Source organism: Cetorhinus maximus, chromosome 15 (genome assembly GCF_964194155.1).
Source record: "Cetorhinus maximus chromosome 15, sCetMax3.hap1.1, whole genome shotgun sequence".
Taxonomy (NCBI): domain Eukaryota; kingdom Metazoa; phylum Chordata; class Chondrichthyes; order Lamniformes; family Cetorhinidae; genus Cetorhinus; species Cetorhinus maximus.
The window spans coordinates 86,235,286-86,261,479 of NC_135893.1; the positions used below are offsets into that span (position 1 = coordinate 86,235,286).

The following is a 26,194-nucleotide window of genomic DNA, read 5'->3' on the forward strand; positions in this document are numbered from 1 at the left end:
CATCTCAAATCACTGTAACAATGATCCCTTTTCCAAAGATAACTCACGTGTCTACAGTAATGCTTGTAAACATTTTACAAAATAGAATTTATATTTTTTGTAAAGTTTGCATGTTCCAGACGAGTAATGTCGGCACTTGGGAATATTTCTATTTTGGGCACTCAATGTTAGCATAAAGCATTTCTAGGTCGTTCACAGGACAAGTCAACCCTACACTCTCTTCTCATAAATATGCCTCAATTCAAGGCTGAAAAGAACATCTCTCGTACCAGTGAGAAATTCTATATTTCATTGCATTAATCATCTTTCTCAGCGAGATTGCCAATCTGTGTCAAATTACACTTGAAGACCACCAGTCGCTAACACTTTGATCTACTCTACTCCTGATGGAAAGCAAAACCAAAATTTCATCCATAATATTACATAACTTATTTTGCTAGGTAAACATGTATTTGCATGGAGAAAATTTGTGCAAGACAAACTTGAACATTTTACACAGAAATCTAATGGCAATATTTTCATATATTTAAGTGCACTTGTTGAAAAAAAAAATCCATGTCAAAATAGGTGTAAGTAACTTGCTTTCTCCATACCATACTTCCAGAATAACAAGCTCTACACACCCTACCACAGCAGGTTTATTTTTAATTTCATATCCAAGGGTACGAATAATTGAGAAGAAACCAAATATGAAGACTGATTTAAAAACAATTATTTGTTGATAAAATCCAAAACTAAATTCCAGTCATTTTGTCTCCTAAAATCTAAATCAGAATTCCTTCAAGCGCTATTGTTTTTACTGGCATTCAGCAATTATACGTTCTGATAGCCAGGCTCTCTACTCCTAAAGTGCAAGAAGGTTCAAACCATTCTCAATCTGGCATTACATGTAGGTAAAATCCGAATACTGCTTTCAATTCTGTTTCAAAGTAATAAAGTTTTACAATCCACTCCTTGCTAATGCAGTGATTGTACAATTAACTTTTATGAATGTAAATAGGCAAAATGCTAGGGGCAGTGAATATATAGCAGTGTTAAATAGTGACATTTGCAAAATATATAGCAGGTTTGGGCTTCATGAGAATGTTCCAAGCCACTGCACATTGGCAATAGCTAAATTAAACAGTTTTTAGGTCACAGTGATTGTGAAGTAGAAGATAATAGCAAGTAAAAAAAACTTTGATGCACTTGCCAGCCATTTTCAAAGGAAAAGTAAAGATATAAACCAATAAAGGTCCCAGATGGTTCAGTAAGCTGACACAATGAGTAGCTAAACCATACGAACCTGTAAGGCCCTAATGTTTGGACCCTGGATCTATGCTGAGTGAAAGCTACAATTGAACTCAGTTGCCTAGGATTATGGAGGTTAAAAATCAGGCTGGGAAGGGGAGGATTTGAAGAAGGGGCGGGGGGAATTGTTATTATCAGACCACTCTCTCATATAGCTGGCTCTCAGCAATACAGAGGTCTGGGAGCAGGTCATTCATCCTTCATTTGATGCAAAGTCCAAAGAATTTGGATGAAAGGTGGAGGTTAAGGCCTTGATAAATATGGTAATGTACATTATTCACTATCTGAGAACTGTTAAAACTCAGAACAATACCATTCTTCAATTAGCTACAGGGAAGTTTAACACCAGTCTAGGTGACTCAACAATTGACACTAGCACCTTTTTGAGACTATCTAGTCTTTGACCAGCAGTTCCCCCAATGGTTTGGTGAAGATTGCCATCACTAATCTCCTTTGCTATTAACCTTTTATTTTTATTTTCCACCACAAAACATATCAGGGAGTGGAGGCTATACCAGCAGCCTGAGACAAGCTTGTAGAGAATCAGCAGAAGATACATTTATCGTGTCCATCTTCTGTTCACTGAAGTTCACAGGATGTTAGCTCAAACTCTTTCTGGAGATTCCGTTTCTAGACTCACTGCCATCTTTATTTGGTTTGAAATTAAAAATCTTGGTGATATTTTCCAAGTGAATGGAAAGTAACAGCTGGTACAGTGTATAACAGGCTGCCTATACGCTGCGAGTCTATTTCAGGCTGCTGCCGTAGACCAATTTCACCCTCATGATGTTTGCCATGTCAAAGGAACCTCGCTACCATAATTAATCATATCTAGAAGCAGGAACTTGCCTCAATGCAAGTGGAAGTTCTATCTTTTATGACAACAGCAGTCAAATTAGGGAGAATTACATTTAGTTTCCATCACTTTCCTTTAGAATAACATTTGACTTAATCTTGAGAAGTCTTATAATTTAGATCAAAATGTTGAATAACTCTGTACATTTCTCCAATTCTACTTTGTAGTACATTGCCTTTCAAATGTCTCATGCTATTTTATAGAAACATGCACAACTTGAAAGCTGCAAGCTGAGGGGAATGGTAGCATAGTGGTTATGTCACTGAATAGTAATCCAAAAGTGCAGATTAATACTCTGGAAACATGGATTCACTATGGCACTATGGGTAATTAAATGTAATTAATAAATCTAGAATGTAATGCTAATCTCATTAATAATGATCATTAAACCACCAGATTGTCATAAAAACCCATCTGGCTCACTAATGCCCTTCAGGGGAGCCCATCCTTACCCAGTCTGGCCTACATGTGGCTCCTGATCTATAGTAATGTGGTTGACTCTGAAATAGCTTAGCAAGTTACTCAGTTGTATAAAACCGCTACAGAAAAGTAAAAGAACAATAAAACAGGACAGACCACCTGGCAATGATTTAAGTACCTAGGCACACTCCAAAGTTCTCCTCATTAACATCTGGGAAGTTGTGCCAAAATTGGGAGAGCTGTCCCACAGACTAGTCAAGCCACAACCTGACATAGTTATACTCACCAAATCATACCTTACAGCCAATGTCCCATCCCTGGGTCTGTCCTGCCGATGGGACAGGACATAGCATACCAAAGGTTTACAGTAAGGAGGGAGTGGTTCTGTGAGCCCTCAACATTGACTCTAGACCTCAAAGTCTCAGGGCATCAGATCAAACATGGGCAAGGAAACGTTCCGTTGATTACCACCTTCTGCCTTCCCCCAGCTGGTAAACTGGTGAACACCGATTCAAAGAAGCACTAAGGGTTGCAAGGATGCAAAATATACTCTGGTTGGGGGTGGGGAGGACGAGGGGCAGTATAATGCCCATCACCACTGCTGATCACACTTGTCTGAAGGATATATCTACCAGACTGGGCCTGGGACAAGTGTTGAGAGGTAAAAACCTACTTGACTTCATCCTCACCAATCTACCGGTTGCAGATGCATCTGTCTGTCTATGATAGTATTGACAGAATTGACTACTGCTTAGTCCTTGTGGAAATGAAAACCTGTCTTCACATTGGGGACACCCTCCATCATGTTGTGTGCCACTACTACTGTGCTAAATGGGATAGATTCAGAACTTAGCTAGCAGCTCAAAACTGGGCATCCATGAGGCATTGTGGGCAATCAGCAGCAGCAGAATTGTACTTAACCACAATCTGTAACCTCATGGCCTGGCATATCCCTCACTCTACCATTAACATCAAACCAGGGAACAAACACTAGTTCAATGAAGTGTAGGAGAGCATTCCAGGAGCAGCACCAGGCATACCTGAAAATAAGATGCCAATCTGCAACAGCGCAGAATTACACAGCAGAAGCAGAATGCTATAGATAGAGCTAAAAGATGCCACAACCAACAGATCAGATCAAAGTTCTGCTGTCCTGGTACATCCAGTCATAGACAGTTAAACAATCAATCGGAGGAAGTGGCTCCAAAAATACCCCCATCCTTAATGATGACAGAGGCCAGCACATTTGTGCAGAAGACAAGGCTGAAGTATTTGCAATCATCTTCAGCCATAAGTGCCGAGTAAATGAGCCATCTCATTCTCGTCCTGAGGTTCCCCACCATCATAGATGGTAGTCCTCAGACAATTCGATTCACTCCACGTGATATCAAGAAATGGGTGAAGGCACTGGATACAACAAAGGTTATGGACCCTGACAACATCCTGGCTGTAGTACTGAAAACTTGTGTTCCAGAACTAGCTGTACCCTTAGCCAAGCTGTTCCAGTAGAGCTACACCTCTTACTCAGCAACCTACACACCTATGCTTGGTTTAGGTTCCACCAGGACCTCTTGGCTCCAGACCTCATTACAGCCTTGGTCCAAACATGGACAAAAGAGCTGAATTCCACAGGTGATGTGAGAGTGACTACCCTGACATCAAGGCAGCATTTGGCCGAGTGTGGCATCAAAGAGCCCCAGCAAAACTGACAAGTTTTTCCACATTTTTCCACATTATACTCCATCTGCCAATTTTTGGCCACTCACTTAACCCATCTATATCCCTTTGCATACTCCTTATGTTCTCTTCACAAGTTACTTTCCTATCTATCTTTGTGTCATCAGCAAATTTAGTAACCACACATTAGATCCCTTCATCCAAGTCATTGATATAGATTGTAAATAGTTGAGGCCTCGACACTGATCCCTGTGACACTCCACTCATTACACCTTGCGAACCCAAAAATGGCCCCATTTATGCCTACTCTGTTTCCTGTTACCTAACCAATCCTCTATCCATGCTAATATGTTACCCCTACACCATGGGCTCTTATTTTGTATAGTAATCTTTGATATGGCACCTTGTCAAATGCCTTTTTGAAATCTAAGTACACCATATCCACAGGTTCCCCTTTATCCATGTTGTTTGTTATTTTTTCAAAGAACTCTAATAAATTAGTCAAACACTATTTCCATTTTACAAAATCATGTTGATTCTGCCTGATTGCATTGAGATTTTCTAAGTGCCCAGCTATAACTTTCTTAATAATAGATTCTAGCATTTTCCCAATGACAGGTGTTAGGCTAACTGGTCTATAGCTTCCTACTTTCTGTCTTGCTGGGAAAAATTCTCCACCATTTGGAGTTATTCCTAGAACAAAGGAAGATGGCTGTGGTTGTTCCCTTCTTGAATAGAGGGGTTACATTTGCTATTTTCCAATCTTATGGAACCTTTCTAGAATCTAGGGAATTTTTGAAAACTACAACCAGTGCATCTACCATCTCAGCAGCCACTTTTAAGGCCCTAGGATGAAGTAGATCAGGACCTGGGGACTTGTCCGCTCTTAGCTCTAATAATTTTATCAATACCTTTTCCCTGGTGATTGGAACTGTTTTAAACTCCTCCCTCCCTTTCACCTCTTGATTCACAATTATTTCTGGGATATTATTTGTACCCTCTACAGTGAAGACTTACACAAAATATCTGTTCAATTCACAGTCATTTCCTTTTTTTTTTCATTATTAATTCCCCAGAGACACACTCTATAGGACAACACTCACTTTACTTACTCTTTTCATTTTTAAATACCTGTAGAAACTCTTACTGTTTTTATATTTCTAGCTAGCTTTCTCTTGTACTCCAATTTCTCCCTTACTATTCTTTTAGTCATTCTTTGCTGTTTTTTAGATTATGTTCAATCTTCTGACCTGCCATTAATCTTGGTGGAATTCTACGCTTTTTCTTTCAATTTGATACTATCTATAACTTCTTTAGTTGGCCACATATGGTGTGTCCTGCCCCTATTGTTTTTCTTTCTCACTAGAATGTATCTTTTCTGCCCATTATGAAAATTTCCTTAAATATCTGCCACTGCATCGCCACTGATTTATCCCTTAACCTAATTTCCCAGTTCACTTTAGCCAGCTCTGTCTTCATATCCTCATAATTGCCCTTATTTAAGTTTAAAACATTAGTATTAGTCCCATTGTTCTCTCCTTCAAACTGAATGCGAAATTCAATCACATTACGATCACTGCTAACTAAGGTCACCTTTACTATGAGGTCATTAAGTAATCTTGCCTCGTGGCACATTACCAGATCTAGAACAGCCTGCCCTCTAGTTGGTTCTAGAACATGCTGCTCTAAGAAACTGTCCCAAAAACAATTCTATGAACTCAGATCTCATCTTACCTTTGTCAATCTGATTTCTCCAATCTATATGTAGATTAAAATTACCCATGATTATCAATGTACCTTTCTCACAAGCCCCCATTACTTTTTCCTATAATCCCCATCCTTCAGTCTGGTTACATCTCCAACAGGCAGGAATCTAACCTCCCCTTGAGATTCAACAGCTTTACCGATGCTAAAATCCCCACCATCAGCAGCTTAGTGGGGAGGGGGGTGGGGGGGGTTGGGGTGTGGTTACCATTGACCAGAAACTTAATTGGACCAGCCACATAAATACTGTGGTTATAGGAGGTCAAATGCATAATTCTGAGGCAAGTAACTCACCTCCTGACTTCCCAAAGTTTGTCCACTATCTATAAGGCACAAGTCAGAAGTGTGATGGAATTATCTCCACTGGCCTGGATGAGTGCAGCTCCAACACTCATGAAGCTTGAGACCCATCCACCATCTTAAATATTCATTCCATCCACCAACTGTGCAAAGTGGTAGCGATGTGTACAGTCTACAAGATGCACTACAATGTAGTATAATAGATTAATAGAATAGTTATGGTAATGAGTTAGTGATCCATATCATGTAACAGTGACAACAGAATTCGGGTGCTAGAGACTCTACAGCAGCTGGAATAGCCTGTATTCAAGTGGGATGTGCCTAATTAGCTCATTATGTATATAGTGTATACAGTGTAAATAAAGCAGTTTGAAGTAACCATGGGAAGAAAACCTGTTAGAAGAAAGAATCTGAAAATCTACCTATGCGGGAGTCACACAGAAAAGCAGCAGCCATGTCAGCACTGCAGTCGCTGACCTGTTTGAAAGTCTCAAAGACCTGCAGAGATGCTAACATTGGAAGTTGTGGAGAGAAAACTTCCTAAGGTATTGAGCACCAAAGAGCAGAAGCACCAGGTTAGTTCATTCCTCTATGCCGTAGAGCCTATCGCTGATAATGCCCTCCTGAGACAGGAGGTAGAAGAGACCTCTGCAGACTTCGAAACTGTCCTAAAAGCATTTGATGCCTGTTTTACTCTAAAACAGAACCTCGTCGTAGAGTGAGCGCGATTCAGAGATCCCAAAGACCAGGGAATCTGTCGAATTGTTTCTTACTGACCCATATAAGTTAGCTAATTATTGCGAGTATGGAACATTGAAAGATAAACTTATTATCAACTGCATTGTTGGAGTCTGTGATGAAGAGCTGTCTAATGCTCTGCAGACAAAAGATGACCTCTCACTCCATCAAGCGCGTCAATATGTTAGTGCAGGCCAAACTTAGGGAGCGAAATCGGCCTCTCCCCAATACACACTGAGGCTTCGGACATGTCTACTACTCACTTAGGCTCAAAGGCAGTAGCCCCGCCCACTCAAAAGCCTGCCAAATTGGGCAAAAAGGTGGGAAACCTACAGCAGCCACCTTGAGGTGCTTATGTTACAGCGCAAAGAAGCAGTACAGATGGCAATATTGCCCATCAGGGGCACAGAGTGTTTCCAATGTGGGAAGACAGGACTTTTCAAGCAGTTCTGTAAGTTTAAAAATTCCACTAAAGGAAGAAAGCAACATATTAAGTATGACACACAGATCACGCAAAATATTGGGCATAAGGAAACAAATGCCATCACAGATTTCCTTGGGGAGGACCATGAACAAGATTTTTGGTCCATCACTTTGGAAGTTAAAGGTTTTAAAACTGACTTTAAGCTTGACACTGGAGCTTGTTTTTCAATACTGGCTGATCATTTGCCATGGCTCAACACAATTCCTGCCCAGCCATCAAACATTAAACTTCAAGGTCTGGGTGGAATGAGTCTGCAGGTAAAAGGGCAGGTCATTGCCACTCTTCGCCACAAGAGGCAACAGATCACAGAGATCTTCTATATCTTGCATAATCAAAGCATCTCTTTACTCAGCAGAAATGCGTACATCCGATTGGGAATTCTACAAAAAGTGGACAAAAACCCACAATCAGACAACTGGACTGAATTCCACCAAGAATTCCCACAGCTATCCCAGGGGCTCAGTAAGCTCAAACATAAATACCATATTACATTGCTTCCAGATGCTATGTTGATATGCCTATTTATACCCAGGAGGGTACTGCATCCACTGCTGCCAAAAGTTAAAGAGGAACTCCACAGAATGTTACATAGAAGTGTCATATCACCTGTTACGGAGCCAACCTGGTGGAGTTCAGGGCTTGTCACAGTCCCCAAACTGAATGGTCAGCTCAGGCTTTGTGTTGACCATACACAATTAAATAAAGCAATCGAGAGAGAGGTCCATCTATGGCGTCAGTGGATGACAGCTTGGCAAAACTTGCCAACAGCACCCTCTTCACTAAACGTGACACTAATAGTGGGTTCTGGCAAATACCCCTCGACCAAGAGTCCAGGCTGCTGACAGCATTTATCATTCCATTCGGATGCTTCTGTTTTAATTGTCTTTACTTCGGGGTATCATCAGCTCATTGGAGATATTCCAGTGAACCATGTCCAATATTCTCGAAGATAAACGCATGGATGGCGTCCTTATTCATGGAGCCACAAGACAGGAGCATGACCACAGAGTTTGAAGATTCTCAGAGCCCTACAAGAGGCTTAAATGAGAAATGTGAATTTGCCAAAACTACTATTAAATTCTTGGGGCACATCATTCAAAGACAGGGTGTAATGGTAGACCCTCAAAAACAAAAGTCATCAACAACTTTCCACAACCCAAGTGTGATACTGATGTCCAGAGTTTCCTCAGGATGGTTAATCAAATTGGAAAATTTATTCCAAAATTAGCTACCATTACCGAAACTTTAAGAAATCTTTCATGCAAGGGTCAACAGTGGATCTGGGGAATTGAACAAACCAATGCATTTCAGCGTATAAAGGAAAGACTCACCTCTTCAGATGTGCTAGCACATTGTGATCCAACATTGTCCACAGTGGTGGCTGCAGATGCATCCTCAACAGGCCTTGGAGCTGTACTCATTCAAGTCCAGAAGAATGGCAATAAAGAGCCTGTGCCTCCAGGGTGTTGACAGAAACAAAGCAACATTATACAGCCATAGAGAAGGAAGCATTGGTAGTGACATGGCCAGTGGAGAGATTCTCTGACTACCTGATGGGTTTACCTTTCCAAATTGAGACCGACCATGAATCATTAATCACCATCTTGAATTCCACAGAGATCATCAAAATACCTCTGTGCATCCAAAGGTTCAGGCTTCAGTTGATGTGTTACCAGAACACAGCTGTGTATGTGCCAGGGAAATCACAGACCACAGTTGATGTCCTATCCAGAGCTATGGTGGATCAAGCCATTACCCAGGACTTCATACTTGTTTTCGAGGTGGAAACATTCTTATCAATCAAAACAAACTCCCTAACAGTCTCTGCACGGAAGCTGCAAAAGGTTCGAAAAGCATGGAAGGAGGATGTGGAGTGTGCCCAAGTCTGCAAATTTTGCCAAAAAGGTTGTTCAAAATGCAGTCCCACTGGCTAGCTCCTACTGAAGTGTCATGAACAACAAAAGCATCTAACGATAGTGAATGATCTTCTGGTCTTCAACCATCGCCTGGTCATAACCAAGATGATGCAAGAGGAGATTTTCCATAGAAACCATGGTGATAAGTGTAGAGCACGTGCGCAGTCATCTGTGGTGGCGACCAGGCATTTCAAAGGTCACCCTAGCTTTTGTTTTGTCCTGCCACACTTGCGAAAATGATAGCCAGCCATCCGTAGAGCCTCTATTACTTTCTTGCTTCCTACATAGACCTTGGCAGAAACTGGGACTTGACCTCTTCGACTTTCGCAGAAAAACATACCTTGTTACCACTGGACTATTATTCCTAATGGTTGAAAGTGACTGTGACACGGGCGTTAAAGAACATATTCTCCACACACGGCTTTCCAGACGAAAATGTTTCAGATAACGGGCCGCAATTTGTCAATGAACACTTCAAAAAATTTACAGACAACTGTGAGGTCACCCATGTTACCAGATCTCCTCTCCGCCCACAAGCCAATGGAGAGGTTGAAAGAGCTGTGAAAACCATTAAGATGTTAATGACTAAGAATTGACTGGAATTCAGCCCTGCTGCACTACAGAGCTATACCTTTAGCTAATTAATGGATTTTCACTGGTGGAACTGCTCATGGGTCAGTGGCAGTCCCTTTGCTGCAACAGAACCTGCAGCCCAACATTACAGTAGCTGACCATAAAAGAGTGAGGAACATGGAGACTGGCCTACATGAAAAGCAAAAGAACTGGTGTAAATCTAGGCAGAGTCAAGACTCCAGCCCCAGGTCAGAAGGTCTTGATTCTGGACCGAAAATCTGAAGGCATAGTCCTTCAATGAATGGAACATCCATATTCCTATCTCATCCAAACACCAGGAGGCACTTTGAGAAAACAAAAGCACTGATTTCATTGGCACCTACAAGAACAAAGGTGTTCGATTACCTCATGATTTCAGATGAAGATCTGAAGGATAGATGAATCAACTTGGGGAATGCTGACCCATCTGATGACCCAGTTCAAGATCACCAATCCCGCTCTATGGTCAAAACGAGATCAGGGAGAGTTTTGAAGGCACCTCAAAAGTTTAACCTGTGAACTTTGCAGGAGGTGGTGGTGGGGTAGAGATAATGTAAATAGTTTAACATTATTAAAGAAGTTGATACTAAACATGGGGGGAAGTGTAGTATAATGGGTGAATAGAATAGTTATGGTAATGAGTTAGTGATATATACAGTGACATCAGTAGTTGGGTCCTAGACACTCTGTATAGCAGGTGCAATAGTCTGTAGTCAAAAGGGATGTGCCTAATTAGTAGCTCATCATGTACATAGTGTAAATAAAGCATTTTGTAGCAACCTTCCTGAGTCAGACTACAGTTACTCAAGATAACATGGACCATGCAACCAACATATGAAACATGCAGCAGTTTGCCAAAGCTCCTATGACAGCAGTTTCCATACCTGTGACCTCTACCACCTAGAAGGACAAGGGCAGAGACACACAGAAACACCACCACTTGCAAGTTCCTTTGCAAGCCACACACCATTCTGACATAGAACTATATTGCTGTTCCTTCATTGTTGTTGGGTCAAAATTCTGGAACTCCCTCCATAACATCACTATGAGAGCAGCTACACCACTGCAGCGATTCAAGAAGGTGGATCACCACCACCTGATCAAGGGTAATTAGGGATGGTTAATAAATGCTGGCCTTGCCAGCATCACACTCACTCCTAGGATTAATAAGAAAAAAGTTTAATGAGCTGATGACAATTAAGATAGAAAAGAACTTGGTAACCTTTCATTAAAAATTTTAAAATAAGAAACACTCTTTCTCTGGAAGGATATTACTTATATAAAATAAAAAATACATTCAATGTCCTAGTTTGATGATTTTTTTGTTTTTAGTAAAACGGTATTTTATGTTACATTTTTAATTTGTCCTCTGGATGTAAAAATACCTTAATGCAGTTACTGAAAATAGCATAGGTAATGAGCAGCTGCTGCTTCTAATTATGACACATGAGAATATAAAAGTCATTAACCAGAACCCAAATGTTGCAGCTTTACATAATATTTCACACAACTGATGTGAAAGGACTTCCAAATGGTCTGTAACAGGGTAGTATAGCCTAGGAACACATCTGCCATCCTTCCAGGCAGCAGCATGGTGCAAGTTGACTTGAAGGGGAGTGGAAATTAACCTAATCTTTTTAAATGTAAATTCTAGAATCAATTCAGGATTCAGCCTTACTAAAACTATTTCATAAGTACTAATGGAGAATGATTTTCTGGTTTACTGAAGTCAACACTCACTGAACTATTTAACATTTCTAGGTCTGTGTCTTGATCTGTTTATAAATACTCAGTTGGTACTGGAACAGGGAAAGAGAGCAAGAAAAGCCTGTAATTGATTAATTACAAATACCATACTACCAGTACTACTGAACTGAGATCTGTATTCCACACCACTAAAATGCATGTACATTGGGCATCTCAATGAAACATTATAGCACAGGAGGGGGCCATTTGGTCTATCATATCTATACTGGCCCTTGGCTAGAGCAATCCAAAATTCAAAACCACTGCCTCACTCACTCTCCACAGCTTTATGCAGTTTCAAATATTTATCCAGTTTTCCATTGAAAGATTCAGTGGACTCTGCCATAACCATTTCCTATGGCAAAACATTTCAAGCCCCAACAACTTTCTGCATAATGAAATTGCTTGTAACTTGTCAATGTGAATTAAATCCCTGTCATTGACCCCTCAACTGGAGGAAATAGTTTTTTGCTATTCACTAACAAAACACTTCATAAGTCCAAAAACTTCCATTAAATCTATTCTTAGTCATCTTTGCTCCAGCGGAAATAGTCCCAGTATCTCAAGTCTGTTGTGTTTTCATCAACTAACTTTCTCCCCTTGCCACATTTCCTTTCATATCATATGCCTCAGTTTTTCTAACAATTAGACTCTCTACTTCATCTGTAAATGGTCTCCAACTTGTCTTAAGCTTAGAAAATCACTATTACTTCCCATTATTACTTGCTGGCGTTTTTCATATTCCCATTAAATCCTTCTCATCTCCCTTTTCACCTCTCTAACAAACAAGCTATACTTTTCATGATTTTCTTTATATTTTAATCCTAATTTTCAGATAGCTATTAAATTTCAGTTTAGTTTTAATCCCTTTATCCATTGAATTCTATACTCTCATGTATCCCCTTTTTACTAGCAGGGAACATATTTATTCTGTACTCTATCCATCTCTACTTTCTGTAAATCTGTTGTCTGTATTTACTGTGCAGAAAAGAACACAACATTCTATGTACTTGGTTATGCACTAAAGTTTGCCATGAAGTTGATTTTATCTTAGTTTAAATATGGACAACTTGGAGCCAGGAACTGTACTGAAGTTTTATGGAGCTCCCTAATTTGCAAATTATACATTAAACTCAAGTATTGGTTCCACAGATTTGTTAAAGCAAGTCAAAACTCACAAATGGTCAACTTTGATCTGATGGCTATCAACCTTCTCAACATAAAATGTGTTGAAGGGGTGGAATTCTGGTCAGTGTTAATTTTGCACTCACGTCTCTGGAGTGGAGCTTGGACTCACAACCCTCTGACTTAGAGGCGAGAGTGCTACCACTGAGCCACAGCATACATGTAGGAGATTGTATTATGCTTTCAGCATGGGATTTTGGAGAAGCTAGTTTTGCTTTTGTATTACTGGCACATAACATGAAACTTCAAGAAGTAAAATGACAACAGTTCTGGAATTAAATACAAGAACAACCTTATAATCATTGATATTTTATATAAAAGGTGGTTGGTATGTTTGATCTTTGATGGGTACTTACTGAACTTGTATTGTCTGGTTGGGGTACGATTCCTCTGCTTGGGGCACTGCTGTAAGAGTGGAATGATACTTCCTTGTGATGTTTAACTGGATCTGAGATGTAATCTGGAGGAGGGAGGACAACATTTGACCTCTCTGCAAGATTCAGAATGCTCATACTCCGCACTGGAGCTGTGCTAAACCAAAGATATAAAAACAAAAATTACAAAGTGCTGATTTCCATTAATACAGGTGTAGTATAAAAAAGTGATGTGGTAGAAAATGTTAAAACAATCAGATTTTACTACTGATACAACAAGATAAGTTATGAAGTAATATATACATGCTACAGAATTTCATATCATTCAACTGCAGATCATGTTTTGATAATTTTGACAGTAGTTCTTTTATGTCAATCTCTAAGTTCTAATACAAGAGCACATCAACACAGCCAGTCATGGTTATGCAACTGTGTCTTAACTAATATTAATTTCATTATTTATCTTTAGTTTGCTAAGGTCTTGGTGTAATTTCAATGAAAAATTAACTCTGGCTGTTTCTACTACTTATACTGCTTTTTGTTGTATTACCCTTTGATTACTGAAGTTTCTCCCAGTGTCACAATCATCATTGTGCATCATGAGATCGATCATATACTCAGGTGCATGTTGTATGCAAAATGTACACTACATATATGGGCAAAAACCTTCCTTTCCATGAAGAATTAATTCCTGTAACTCCAAGCTGGAGTCAACTAACCAGGGGAGGGTGTCACATTGCTTCACATGAGACTTTCAATTAGAGTTTTGTCAACCCAACGTGCTGTCCTGTCAAATTAAACATTGTTTTCGTAAGTTCCTGAAGGAGGTCATAGAAGTTATCACAGAGAAAAATGAGACACAAGTGATTAACACTGCAACATAATGAAATAGGTTTCTAATGGAATCATACAGCACAGAAGGAGGCCATCCAGTCCATTGTGTCTGTGCCGGTGATTTGAAAGCACTATCCAATTAGTCCCACTCCCCCATGCTCTTTCCCCATAGTCCTACATTTTTTTTCTTTTCAAGTACATATCCAATTCCCTTTAGAAAGTCACTATTGAAATCTATTTTCACCATCCATTCAGGCAGCGTATTCCAGATCATAACTTGTTGTTTCTACTAACAGAACATTTCTAGTTGGGCATTAAGTTTTTGAACCTTCAAAACATCCTTCGAGGAACTGGGAGGCACAAGGACTTAAATGCTGGCATTTTATCCCTGTAACTGATGGGATAAAAGTCTCCTTTTTCTGCAAGGGATGCGTTTGGGCAAGGTGTGTTTTATAACAAATGGAAAAATGTTTATACTGGTACAGTGTGACACGGTTGATCTTCTGAGGTTGAGGATGAGTGTAATGTTAAGACTCCGCTCTGCATCTGGCTGTGCTGTACCTGACTTGGATTGCTTATGGTGACACTGGGGGATAGTACCTTCTCTCAACATGAGCTCAAAGAAATGTCTAAAAAAAGAAACTTCCCAAAACTGTTGTGCACCAGAAGTTACAAAAGGCCTGCACACAATGGACTGTTTTCTCACAGAAAGAGAGATGATGCGAAATATGTTTCATGACAGCTACAATATGCCTAAATATTGTAAAACTGATTTAAACTTTCATTTTTATTGGTCAGGATTCCTTGGTATGATGTAAAGGGATGGTCTTTGTGAAGTTGTACATCAAGTTACATTGAGCGTACAGCATTCATTCGACATAACATTTGCTCCATACAGTGCCAGGTACTGACCATCCTAACAAGAGAAAAATCTAACCACTTCCCCAAGACATCTAATAGCATTACCATTGTTGAATCTTCCATCATCAACATCCCAGGGGTTATGACTGACCAGATACTTAATTGGATCAACCACAAATTATGTGGCAAAAGAGAAGGCTATTCTGCAGTGAGTAACTCGCCTCCCGACTCTCCAAAGCCTATCCACCATCTACAAAGGCATAAATCAGGTGTGATCAGAATACTCTCCACTTGCATGGATGAGTGCAGCTCCAACAACACTCAAAAGGCTCAACACTGTCCAGAACAAAGCAGCCTGTGTGCCCATCATCTTAAATATTCACTTTCTTCACCACCAGTGCACTGTATCTGCAGCGTGTACCATCTGCAAGATGCACTGCAGCAACTTGCCAAGGCTTCTTTGACAGCACCTCCCAAACCTGCCTCCTCTACCACCTAGAAGGACAAGAGTAGCAGGCATTCGGGAACACCAGCACCTCAAAGTTCCCTCCAAGTCACACAGTATTCTAACTTGGGAATATATTGCCATTCCTTCATTGTCACTGGGTGAAGAACCTGGAACTACCACCTAAAAGCACTGTGGGAATACCCTCACCACATGGACTCCAGCAGTTCAAGGCAGCAACTCACCACCATCTTCTCAAGGGCGATAAATGCTGACCTTGGAGTGACACCCATATCCAGTGAATGAAAAATAAACAAACTGGTTTATGCCAGCGTTTATGCTCCACATGAACATCTTCCCATCCTACTTCATCTAACCCTTTTAACTGTTGCTTTTGGGCTGGTAATTACATGTTTGTTCAAGACTGCAGTACTGCAAGACTGCATTTTTCAGATGACAAATGGCAGGATTATAGTTTTGAATGATTTGCATGGTTATCTGAACTGCTCAAACATACCACAGCCTCAACACAATCCTAGCCACTCCTCAGACCAAATGTGAAAAGTATTCTTCACGTCATCATCACCCTCCAGCCACCGCAGAACTTTCAAGTTGGCGTTTAAACTGTAGATTGCATCTTTATATCATCCAAGGTCAGAAGAAGAAAGCCAATAATTATCAACATTTCCACTGAATTGCGGCTAACAGACTGCAATTTTATTGATTAATGAAAATTAAGACAAAAGAACCAACAAGCCTATGTCAGCCAAGATCCATTGAAATACAAGTTGGAAACAGAGAAAGGGTTAAGATTACCAAATGCTCAAGAGAAGCATTCCTTTAAAAATCAATGTCCTATTAACTGGAATGAGCTGCATTATCTTATGATGTTTGCGTACTCGGGAGATTGAAGCACAGTGAAGATGAAATGACCTTGACATGATTACTCATATTAAGCCACCTCAGTCAAGCACCACTATCGCTACCAAATCTTTTTGGTTGTATGATTCAGATATTCAAACTGAGATCCTAGGATGTTATTTCTGCTGTTGTACACTAATAAAAAAAATTATACAAATGACAACAGCTTTCCTCTGGATAGCTGGGACAATCAGGCAGGGTATATCATGGCAAGCCAATCTGCCTCTGCTTGTTCTGTGTCCCTGCTGAAGATGAATTTGAAATTAATCACTTGTCGCTTCTCTGCATTAAACTTCAACTGCCAATTGCCCTCCCATTCTACCAACTTGCCTATGTCCTTTTGAAGTTCTACACTATTCTCCTCACAGTTCACAATGCTTCCAAGTTTCATATCATCTACAAGTTTTGAAATTGTGCCCTATGCACCAACGTTTAGGACATGAATGCATATCAGCAAAAGCAAGGGTCCCAATACTGAGCCCTGGGGAACTCTACTACAAACCTTCCTCCAGCCCGAGAAACATTAACTACTACTCTCAGTTTCTTGTTACTCAGCAAATTTCTACTTCGTTTGTCATCCAGGGACCTCTGGATTTGTTTGCCCTACCTTTCTCTTTTGAGGGAATATACCTTAAATGTGCTCGAACTCTCTCTTCTTTGAAGATAGCCCATTGTTCAGCTACCATTTTTCCTGCCAACCTCTGACTCCAACTTATTTGGCTCATATCTGTTCTTACCCCATTGAAGTTGGCTTTCCCCCAGTTAATTAGTCTCACCCTGGATTGTTTTTTGTCCTTTTCCGTAGTCAGCCAAAACCACATGGTATAATGATCACTGTCCCCTAAATGTTCTCCTGTTGACACTTGATCCAGTTAGCCCACCTCATTCCTAAGAACCAAGTCAAGTGGTGCCCCCTTTATCATTGGACTGGCAACATACAATGCTGTAGAAAATTTTCCTGAACACACACTAGGAACTCTTGCTCCTCTCTGGCCTTTACACTGTTACTATTCCAGTCTATATCTACTCTATAATTTTTGCACCTATGTAATTTCCTTGAAAATTTGTTCCTCTATCCTTCTCACCAACTGGTGGCCGATAGACCACATCAAGCAATGTAACTGCATCTTTTTTGTTCCTTAGCTCTAGCCAAATAGAATGCACGTAGCATTAATAACAAAGTAAATGAATTCATGGCCCACATTGAAGTAAATAAATATAATCTGATAGCAATTACAGAGACGTGGCTGTAGGACGACAAACATTGGGTCCTTAATATTGAAGGATACATGACATTCAAGAAGAATAGGAGGCTAGGTAAAGGTGGAGGGGTAGCACTGTTAATCAAAGAGGGCATTGGTGCAATAGTTAGAGATGACCATGGTTCAGGAGATCAGGATGTAGAATTGGTTTGGGTGGAGATGAGGAATAGTAGGGGAAAAAAGTAATTCGTGGGAGTGGTCTACAGGGCCCCTAACAGTAGCCACAGTGTAGGACAAAGTATTCAAGAGAAAATATTGTGTGCTTGTGATAAAAGGGACAGCAATAATCATGGGTGATTTTAATCTCACAAACTGGAAAAATCAGATTGGTAGAAGCCCGGATGAGGAGTTCTTAGAATAGTTTCTTAGAGCAGCACATTCTAGAACCAACCAGAGAGCAGGTTATATTAAATTCGGTATTGTATAACATGACAGGATTAATTAATGACCTCAGCATAAAGGCACCCCTAGGTAGCAACAACCACAACATGATTGAATTTTACATCCAGTTTGAAAGGGAGAAGAGAACTATGTGGGGATGAAAGCTGAGCTAGCTGAAGTGAACTGGGAAACTAGGCTAGAGGATAGGTCAATGGAGAAGCAGTGGCAGACATTTAAGGGGATATTTCAGAGTATTCAGAATAAGTACATTCCTACTATAAAGAAAAATTCTAAGGGGAGGACCCATCATCCGTGGTTAACTAGAAATGTTAAGGAAAGCATCAAACTTAAGGAAAAAGCGTACAATTCTGCAAAGATGAGTGGCAGGACAGAAGATTGGACAGAATATAAAGAGCAGAGAATGACTAAAAGGTTAATCAGGAGAAAGAAATTAGAGTATGACAGGAAGCTAGCTAGAAATGTAAAAACAGATAGCAAGAGTTTCTACAGGTACTTAAAAAGGAAAAGAGTAAGTAAAGTGAGTGTTGGTCCTCTAGAAAGTGACAGTGGGGAGTTAATAGCAGATAATAAGGAAATGGCAGAAGAAATGAACAAATATTTTGCTTCTAGTGTTCACTATAGAGGATACAAAAAACATTCCAGTAATAGCTGCAAATCAAGAGGTGAACTGGAGAAAGAACTTGGTGAAATTTAAATCACTAGGGAAACGGTACTTAGCAAATTGATGGAGCTGCAGGCTGGCAAGTCTCCAATCCCGATGGACTACATCCTAGGGTCTTAAAAGAGGTGGCTAATGAGGTAGTTGATGTGCTGGTGTTAATTTTCCAAAATTCACTATATTATAGAAAGGTTCCATCAGATTGGAAAGTTGGAAATATAACCCCTCTATTCAAGAAGGGAGGGAGGCAGAAAACAGGAAACTATAGGCCAGTTAGCTTGATGTCTGTCATGGGGAAGTTATTAGAATTGATCATTAAGGAGGTTATAGCTGGGTACTTAGAAGAGCTCAAGGCAATTGGGAAGAGTCAGCATGGTTTTGTGAAAGGAAATCATGGTTAACCAATTTATTGGCATTTTTTGAATAACATGCGCAGTGGATAAAGGGGAGCCTTGGTCTTCGATTTCCAGAAGGCATTTGATAAGGTGCCACATCAAAGATTATTACAGAAGATAAAAGCGCATGGTGTAGCAGGTAACATATTAGCATGGATAGAAGATTAGTTGGCTGGCAGAAAGCAGAGAATATGCATAAATGGGTCTTTTTCTGATTGGCAGGATGTGACAAGTGGCATCCCACAGGCATCTGAACTGGGGCCACAACCTTTTACAATTTACATCAATGACTTAGAGGGGAGTGAAGACATGGTAGCTAAATTTGCAGATGACACAAAGATAGGTAGGAAAGTATGTTGTGAACAGGACATGAGGCTGCAGATGGATATAGATAGGTTGAGTGAGTGGGCAAAGATCTGGCAAATGGAGTTTAATGTGGGAAAATGTGAAGTTGTTCACTTTGGCAGGAAGAACAAAAAAAGCAGAGTATTACTTAAATGGAGAATGGCTGCATAATTCTGAGGTGCAGAGGGATCTAGGTGTTCTAGTACATGAGTCACAAAAAGTTAGTATGCAGGTACAGCAAGTAATTAAGAAGGCTAATGGAATGCTATCATTTATTACGAGAGGGATTAAACATAAAAGTAAGGGTGTTACGCTTCAGTTATTACAGCGAATTGGGGAGACGGCACCTTGAATTGTGTGTGCAGTTTTGGTCTCCTTATTTAAGGAAGGATGTAAATGCATTGGAGGCGGTTCAAAGGAGGTTTACTAGATTGATACCTGGAATGAGTGGGCTGTCTTATGAGGAAAGGTCGGACAGACTGGGCTTTCCATTGGAGTTTAGAAGAGTGAGGGTTGATTTGATTGAAATGTACAAGATCCTGAATGGTCTTGACAAGGTGGACGTCGAAAGGATGTTTCCTCGTGTGGGTGAGTCTAGAACTAGGGGGCACTGTTTTAAAATTAGAGGTCGCCCTTTTAGGACAGAGATGAGGAGAAATTTTCTCTCTGAGGGTTGTGCGACTTTGGAATTCTCTGCATGGAGGCGGGGTCATTCAATATTTTTTAAGGCAGAGGTAGATTGATTCCCTTGTCTAACAGAAGTCTAAGATTATCAGGGTTAGATGGGAATGTGCAAATCGAAACACAAGAAGATCAACCATGATCTTATTGAATGACAGAGCAGGCTCAAGGGGCCAAATGGTTAACTCCTGTTCCTATTTCTCATGCTCTGATGTTCTTTCTCAAGCACTGCAATGTTCTTCTTACCACCAATACCACCACACCAGCCCCCCCTCCCACTTTTTGTCCATTCTTATTTTTCCTGGATGGATAGAACACCTTCTATCCAGGATTATTTAGCACCTAGTCCTTCCCTCCTTATAGCCAGGTCTCTATTATAGCCACATCATCATATTTCCACGTGGCGATCTGTGCCTGTAATTCACCAGTCTTATTTATACATTCCATGCATTCACATACATGCACAGTAACCCTGACTTAGATGTTATTACTTTTTCGCCTTAATCTGACCCCACCTATTAATTTACTATTCTCTATTCTAGTGCTATTTTTCCCAGCATTCTGTGCACCTTGGTATTCCTCTCTGATATTATCTCCTGGTTCCCACACCCCTGACAAGTTAGTTTAAATCTCCTCCAATAGCAGTAGTAAAATGCCCTGCAAGGAATTCAGTCCTGGCTCTATTTAGGTGCAATCCATTCAGCCTGTCCAGGTCCCATCTCCTCCAGAGCCAGTTCCAATGTTCTAAGAATCTAAAACTCTCCCCCCACACCGTCTTTCCAGCCACACATTCATCTGTTTTATCTTTCTATTTCTATACTCACTTGCCTGTGGTACTGAGAGTAATCTGGAGATTATGACTTTTGAGGTCCTGCTTGCTAATTTCCTACCCAGTTCCCTAAATTCTGGCTGCTGGACCACATCCCTCTTTCTGCCGCTGTTGTTTGTACCAACATGGACCATGACTGCTGGCTGTTCATCCTCTCTCCTCAGGGTGCTCTGCAGCCGCTCAGTGACATCCTTGATCCTGGCAAACATACCATCCTGGATTCACATCTGTGGCCACAGAAATGCCTATCTATTCCCTTATATCTTCCTTTGGCTTAAATTGTAGTAACTCCCCTTACACTGAACTCATTGCAAAGACATGCCGAAAACCGACCTCAAATTACCATACATCAGGTTGCTCTTATCACTGATGATAGGTGATAACACTGAAAGAGGGCAGGCACTGAACCTTAAGGATAAAAATGTTTCACAAGTTACTTGGAGTGGAAGAAGAAATTGGTTAACTGACAACAGGGAGGGAGAGGGAGAGAGAGAGCACGCATTTAGGATTCCATACATTTACAAATTAAATTGAACACAAATGAAAAGCATTGCCAAAATATATTCAGACAGTTCTTTTCAACACAGAATTTTTACATTATATAAATCACATTCTGAAACTGCATGCATGCATTTGTGACAAGGCATGCTTAGCACTGGTTCCACTGATACACAAATAATACCTAAAAATTGTTTTTCCAATTACAAAAGATGGACGCTATTATTCCAGTGGTTTATGCCTCCAGTAAAACATTACTTGAGCTACCCTTTTTAACAAGAGCAACGTAAGACCAGCTATGGGAGTGTCAATCATATGGCAACTGTAACAAATGCAAAATACTAGTGCCTCCAATGTCCAAATTCAGATGAAGAATGCAGCAACCTCAATAGCTATGCAGTAAAAGTCAAAATTCCTAGTCTACATTTCCATTACACATCATTCAGATGCATTAAAAATGCTTTTAAGTACGGAAAATAAAAGGTTTACAAAAGCATTGTGAGCCCAAATAAAGCCGCTCACTGTTTATGAAAAGGAAAGCATTGTTGCTTGGTGTGCATTCTTTGTATGTGGAAATGTATATCACTGCCATGGACTTGAATTTTCATAAGATATTACAACAGAATTCCTAGATACTGAAAAAATTTGAATCATACTGATAAAGCACTAGATCTTGGAGAACACTATCTTTTAATTATAAAATTGTATTTTGCAAATTTAAAAGGTGCCAAAGAAAAATTATACAAAGTTACTTTGAAGTAGCCAGATGGAAGGATTATGAAGCTAGTCACTCTTAGCACATATTCACATACTTTATAAAGAGGGACTAGAGATCCACCAAAAGGATACTGGTGGTATCTGTGGTGAATATTCTGCCATAATAATTGTTTTGGAGAGGATGTAGGGGAGATTTACCAAAAAGGAACTATGGATGAGGGACTTAGGTTTTTGGTGGGAATAAAAAGCTGGAATGATTCTCCTTAGAGTAAGGAAGGTTAAGGGGTGGGGGGAGGGATTTGATAAAGATGTTCAAAATTAAGAGGGATTTTGATAGAGTAGATGGAAAGAAACTGTTTCCATGGGCAGTAGGATTGATAACCAGGGAACACAGATTTAAGATAACTGGCATCCATTGGGTAAATGAGGAGAAATGTTTTATGTCGTGAGTTGAAATAATCTGGAATGCACTACCTGATAAGATTTTGAAAGCTGATTCAACAGTAATTTTCAAAAAGAATTTGGATATATACTTGAAAAGGAGAAATTTGTGGAGTTGTGGAGAAAGAGCAGGGGAGTGGGACTAATTGGATAGCGCTTGCATAACAACGTCATTCTGTGCTGTATGATTATATTCTTATGCTGATATAGAATGCAAAGGAAATTATGGGATGCCATAGACCCTGCCCACCACCCCCACACCCTTCCTCCCCGGCTAAAAAGTAAGAGGGGTAGCCCACCTACGATGCTGCTCCTGCCCTGCAGCATTTAACGCCGGGAGAAGTTTTAATTGGCTTAAGGCGAGACTTCTGCCCCTATCTCGGGAGGGTGTCCTGCCTTAAATGTTGCTGGCCAATCAGATTGCCAACAGCTATGTAGACCAAGCAATGCCAGGTTTGAGTGGTGGCCACTCCTGGGACTACAAACAGCTCCAGAAGGAAGTGTACTGCAATGGAGCCAGACATCAAGGTAAGTCCGGGCTATCACCAGGGCCAGGCTCCGGTGGTGGGAGTTTAAGAGGCCAGAAAGGCTGCAAATGCCCATCGGAGGTCCCCCAGCTTGCCTGATACCAGCACTTGCAGCTAAAGCTGCTTGGCTACCTGCTTGGTGTGTCCTCCCCCTGCCTTGGGTAAAATAGCAGCAGGGATAGGATGAGGCCTTTAAGAAGGCCCCAATAAGCCCAACAGCGGGTGGCTTGACACCTCCACACCGTGCCCCGTAAAATTTGAGACAGGTCGGGGGCAGGTGGTTAGGTGGTGGGAAGGCCACATGCTGCATTTTATGAGCCTCCTGGCTTCAAACCCCTCGGTGAGGTAGTGTAAAATCCAGCCCATGATATATATCAGCAGTCCCTCACAACGTTAAGCTATATATTATACTGTATGATAAAAGATGTACTGTTTGCTCACTACAGTATTGCAGAGAAACAATTTACGAGGCTCTGAAAACCAACACACAGTCTCGTTTTATGTTAAACACAGGTGATAACATTCCAGATAGCTAAAATACAATTGTGAAATTCTGTTTTGGTTCTGTCTTATCTAAACTTAAGTGAAATAATCTAATTGTAGGAGTTACAGGTTTGTAAAGACTACCTAAAATTTTGTAAAACAGAGTTTAATAAAACAAGACCAATTCTAGGATAAAAGTAAAATACTGCGGATGCTGGAAATCTGAAACAAAAACAGAAAATGCTGGAAAAACTCAACAGGTCTAGCAGCATCTGCGGAGAGAGAAACAGAGTTAACGTTTCGAGTCCATATAACCCTTCTTCAGAGCTGAAGAGAAGTGGAAATGTGATGAAATTTATACTGTTTAAGGGGAGTGGAGCAGGTGAAGCTGGATAGTGATAGGTGGGGACAAAGGAGAGGTTGACAAAGATGCCATGAACTAAAGGACAAAGGGAGTGTTATTGGTAGTGGTAAGGGCTAAAAAAGGTGCTGATAGTGTCGTAAAGGTGTAAGAAAGCAGAATGTGATAATAGCAGAACAAAGGTAGCATTGTGTGAAAGAACAACATGGAACAAGTAACAGATGGCCCTTTTGGGGATGGGGTGGGGGGAGGGGATGGCAGTGGGGAAAAAAGGATAGAAAATGGGATAGAAGGGGGATAAAAAAGGGGATAAGACCATGGATAAATGAATAAAAATAAGTGGATAAAAAATAAAAATGAATGTAGAAAAAAGGGGATTAAAAAAGGGGTGAGGATAGAGGCGAGAGTTCATGGTCTGAAGTTGTTTACCAATTCTAGTGTTATTAACTTTTTCTTAAAAGCTGAATGTATGCTTTAGTGTTCAAATAATTGCGTTTAAAAAATTCCAACATTGTTTACACTTTGTACAAGTTTGCTTTATCAAGCTAATTTGGCCAAATTGGCTTGAAGAGATGTAATCAGATTTACTGGAATGCACAATGCAGAGAATACAGGGAGTTAGGTAATTTGTCCAGCATGATGGTATGTCTAAAATCTTTGTAATTGTTGTTTCAGAGACATTCATTTAGAACTTTCAAATTAACTTTTGTCGAGAACGTTACTGACTGTGGGCAATATACAACTATAACAGTACCACTATGAGTGAGTTATTGTATTAACACTGTGGTAATTTTGGTCTCCTTACCCAAGGAAGGACATTCTTGCCCTAGAGGGAGGCAACAATGGTACACTAGACTGGTTCCTGGGATGAGAGGATTGTTCTTTGAAGACAGATCGACTAAAGTAGGCCTATATTCCCTAGAGTTTAGAAGAATGAAAGGTGGTCCAATTGAAACAAAATTCTTAAGGGCTTGACAGGATAAATGTGGAGAAATGTTTTCCCTGGCTAGGGAACAGTGGGGGATAGTCATTAAGATGAGGAGAAATTTCTGCACTCAAAAGTTTTGAATCTTTGTAATTTTCTACCTCAGAGAGTCATGGATGCTCAGTTGTTGAGTATATTTAAGACAAAGGCCAATAGATTTTTGGCCACACGGAATTAAGGGATATAGGGATAAATTTCACTATAACATAACTAACTCTTCCTGTCCTAAGTGGCAAGGGACAGACTGATCCAGTCTGATAATGGAATAGAGCAGTACCATTCAGGGAACAGAGGTGGGAGCAGAGTGCACCATCCTCCTGCCTCTTTTGCTTTAAAAACTGGATTTTTGAATATAGGTGACTTCAATAACACTTCTAGGTTTTGCAATTGCACTATATTCCAGCTTGTTACACAGCTAGAAATGTGTGCTTAAAAGCTAGCTGAAAAGAAAATCTTTAAAATCAGATTCCATTTTCTAGCTTAGTTCCAATGACAAACTGAGACTTCCCCCGCTCTTCTTCAAAATAGTGGCATGGGATCTTATACAACCACCTGACACAGCAGACAAAGGCAGCACCTCTGACAATGCTGCACTCTCACCAATACAGCACTGGATTGTCAGCTTAACATTTGTGCTCAAGTCCTGCCGTGGGACTTAAACCCACAAACCTGTGACTCACAGGTGAGAGTAATACCCACTGAGCCACTGCTGATGCACAAAGCTTTTGCTTTTGATTTATAATGCTTCTATGAAGTGCCTTGGGACATTTTATGTTAAAGGAGCTATATAAAGACAAGTTGTTGTTGTTGCTGCTAGACCTTGTCAGAATTAATAGCAACAGGTGTCTTTCTTACTTAATTACAAAACAGTAGATGTGGCTTCACCATTTCAGGAACTGGTTTAGCAATGGATTATAAGGCAGGAATGCATCACACAATAACTATGGTTAACAAATGTTTGGGTTTTGCTATGAATAATAATCCTTCTAACATCAGGGAGAAGCATGAAGAAGCCAATGATACTCAATGCACTTCACTGTCAACAGCAGTTCCATCACTGTAAGCAAACAGGGTAGTGCTGATGTGGGAGAGTGAACTGCACTGAATGATAATACATGTACCTATTTGTGACACCAGCATAAACATTTGGGCTAAGATTTTCCCCTCGGCAATTTGGGGGCGGGGCC

At 40.4% G+C, this 26,194-nt stretch overlaps 1 protein-coding gene across 1 annotated transcript in view; it reads right to left on the reverse strand.

Moving 5' to 3' along the window:
• Positions 1-26,194, reverse strand: part of baiap2l1a (BAR/IMD domain containing adaptor protein 2 like 1a) — a 143,175-nt gene that overhangs the window by 14,909 nt on the left and 102,072 nt on the right. Inside the window, exon 12 of the mRNA XM_078558878.1 lies at positions 13,345-13,519. Coding sequence (XP_078415004.1) covers positions 13,345-13,519 — 175 coding nt within the window. The remainder of the gene's footprint in view (positions 1-13,344; positions 13,520-26,194) is intronic.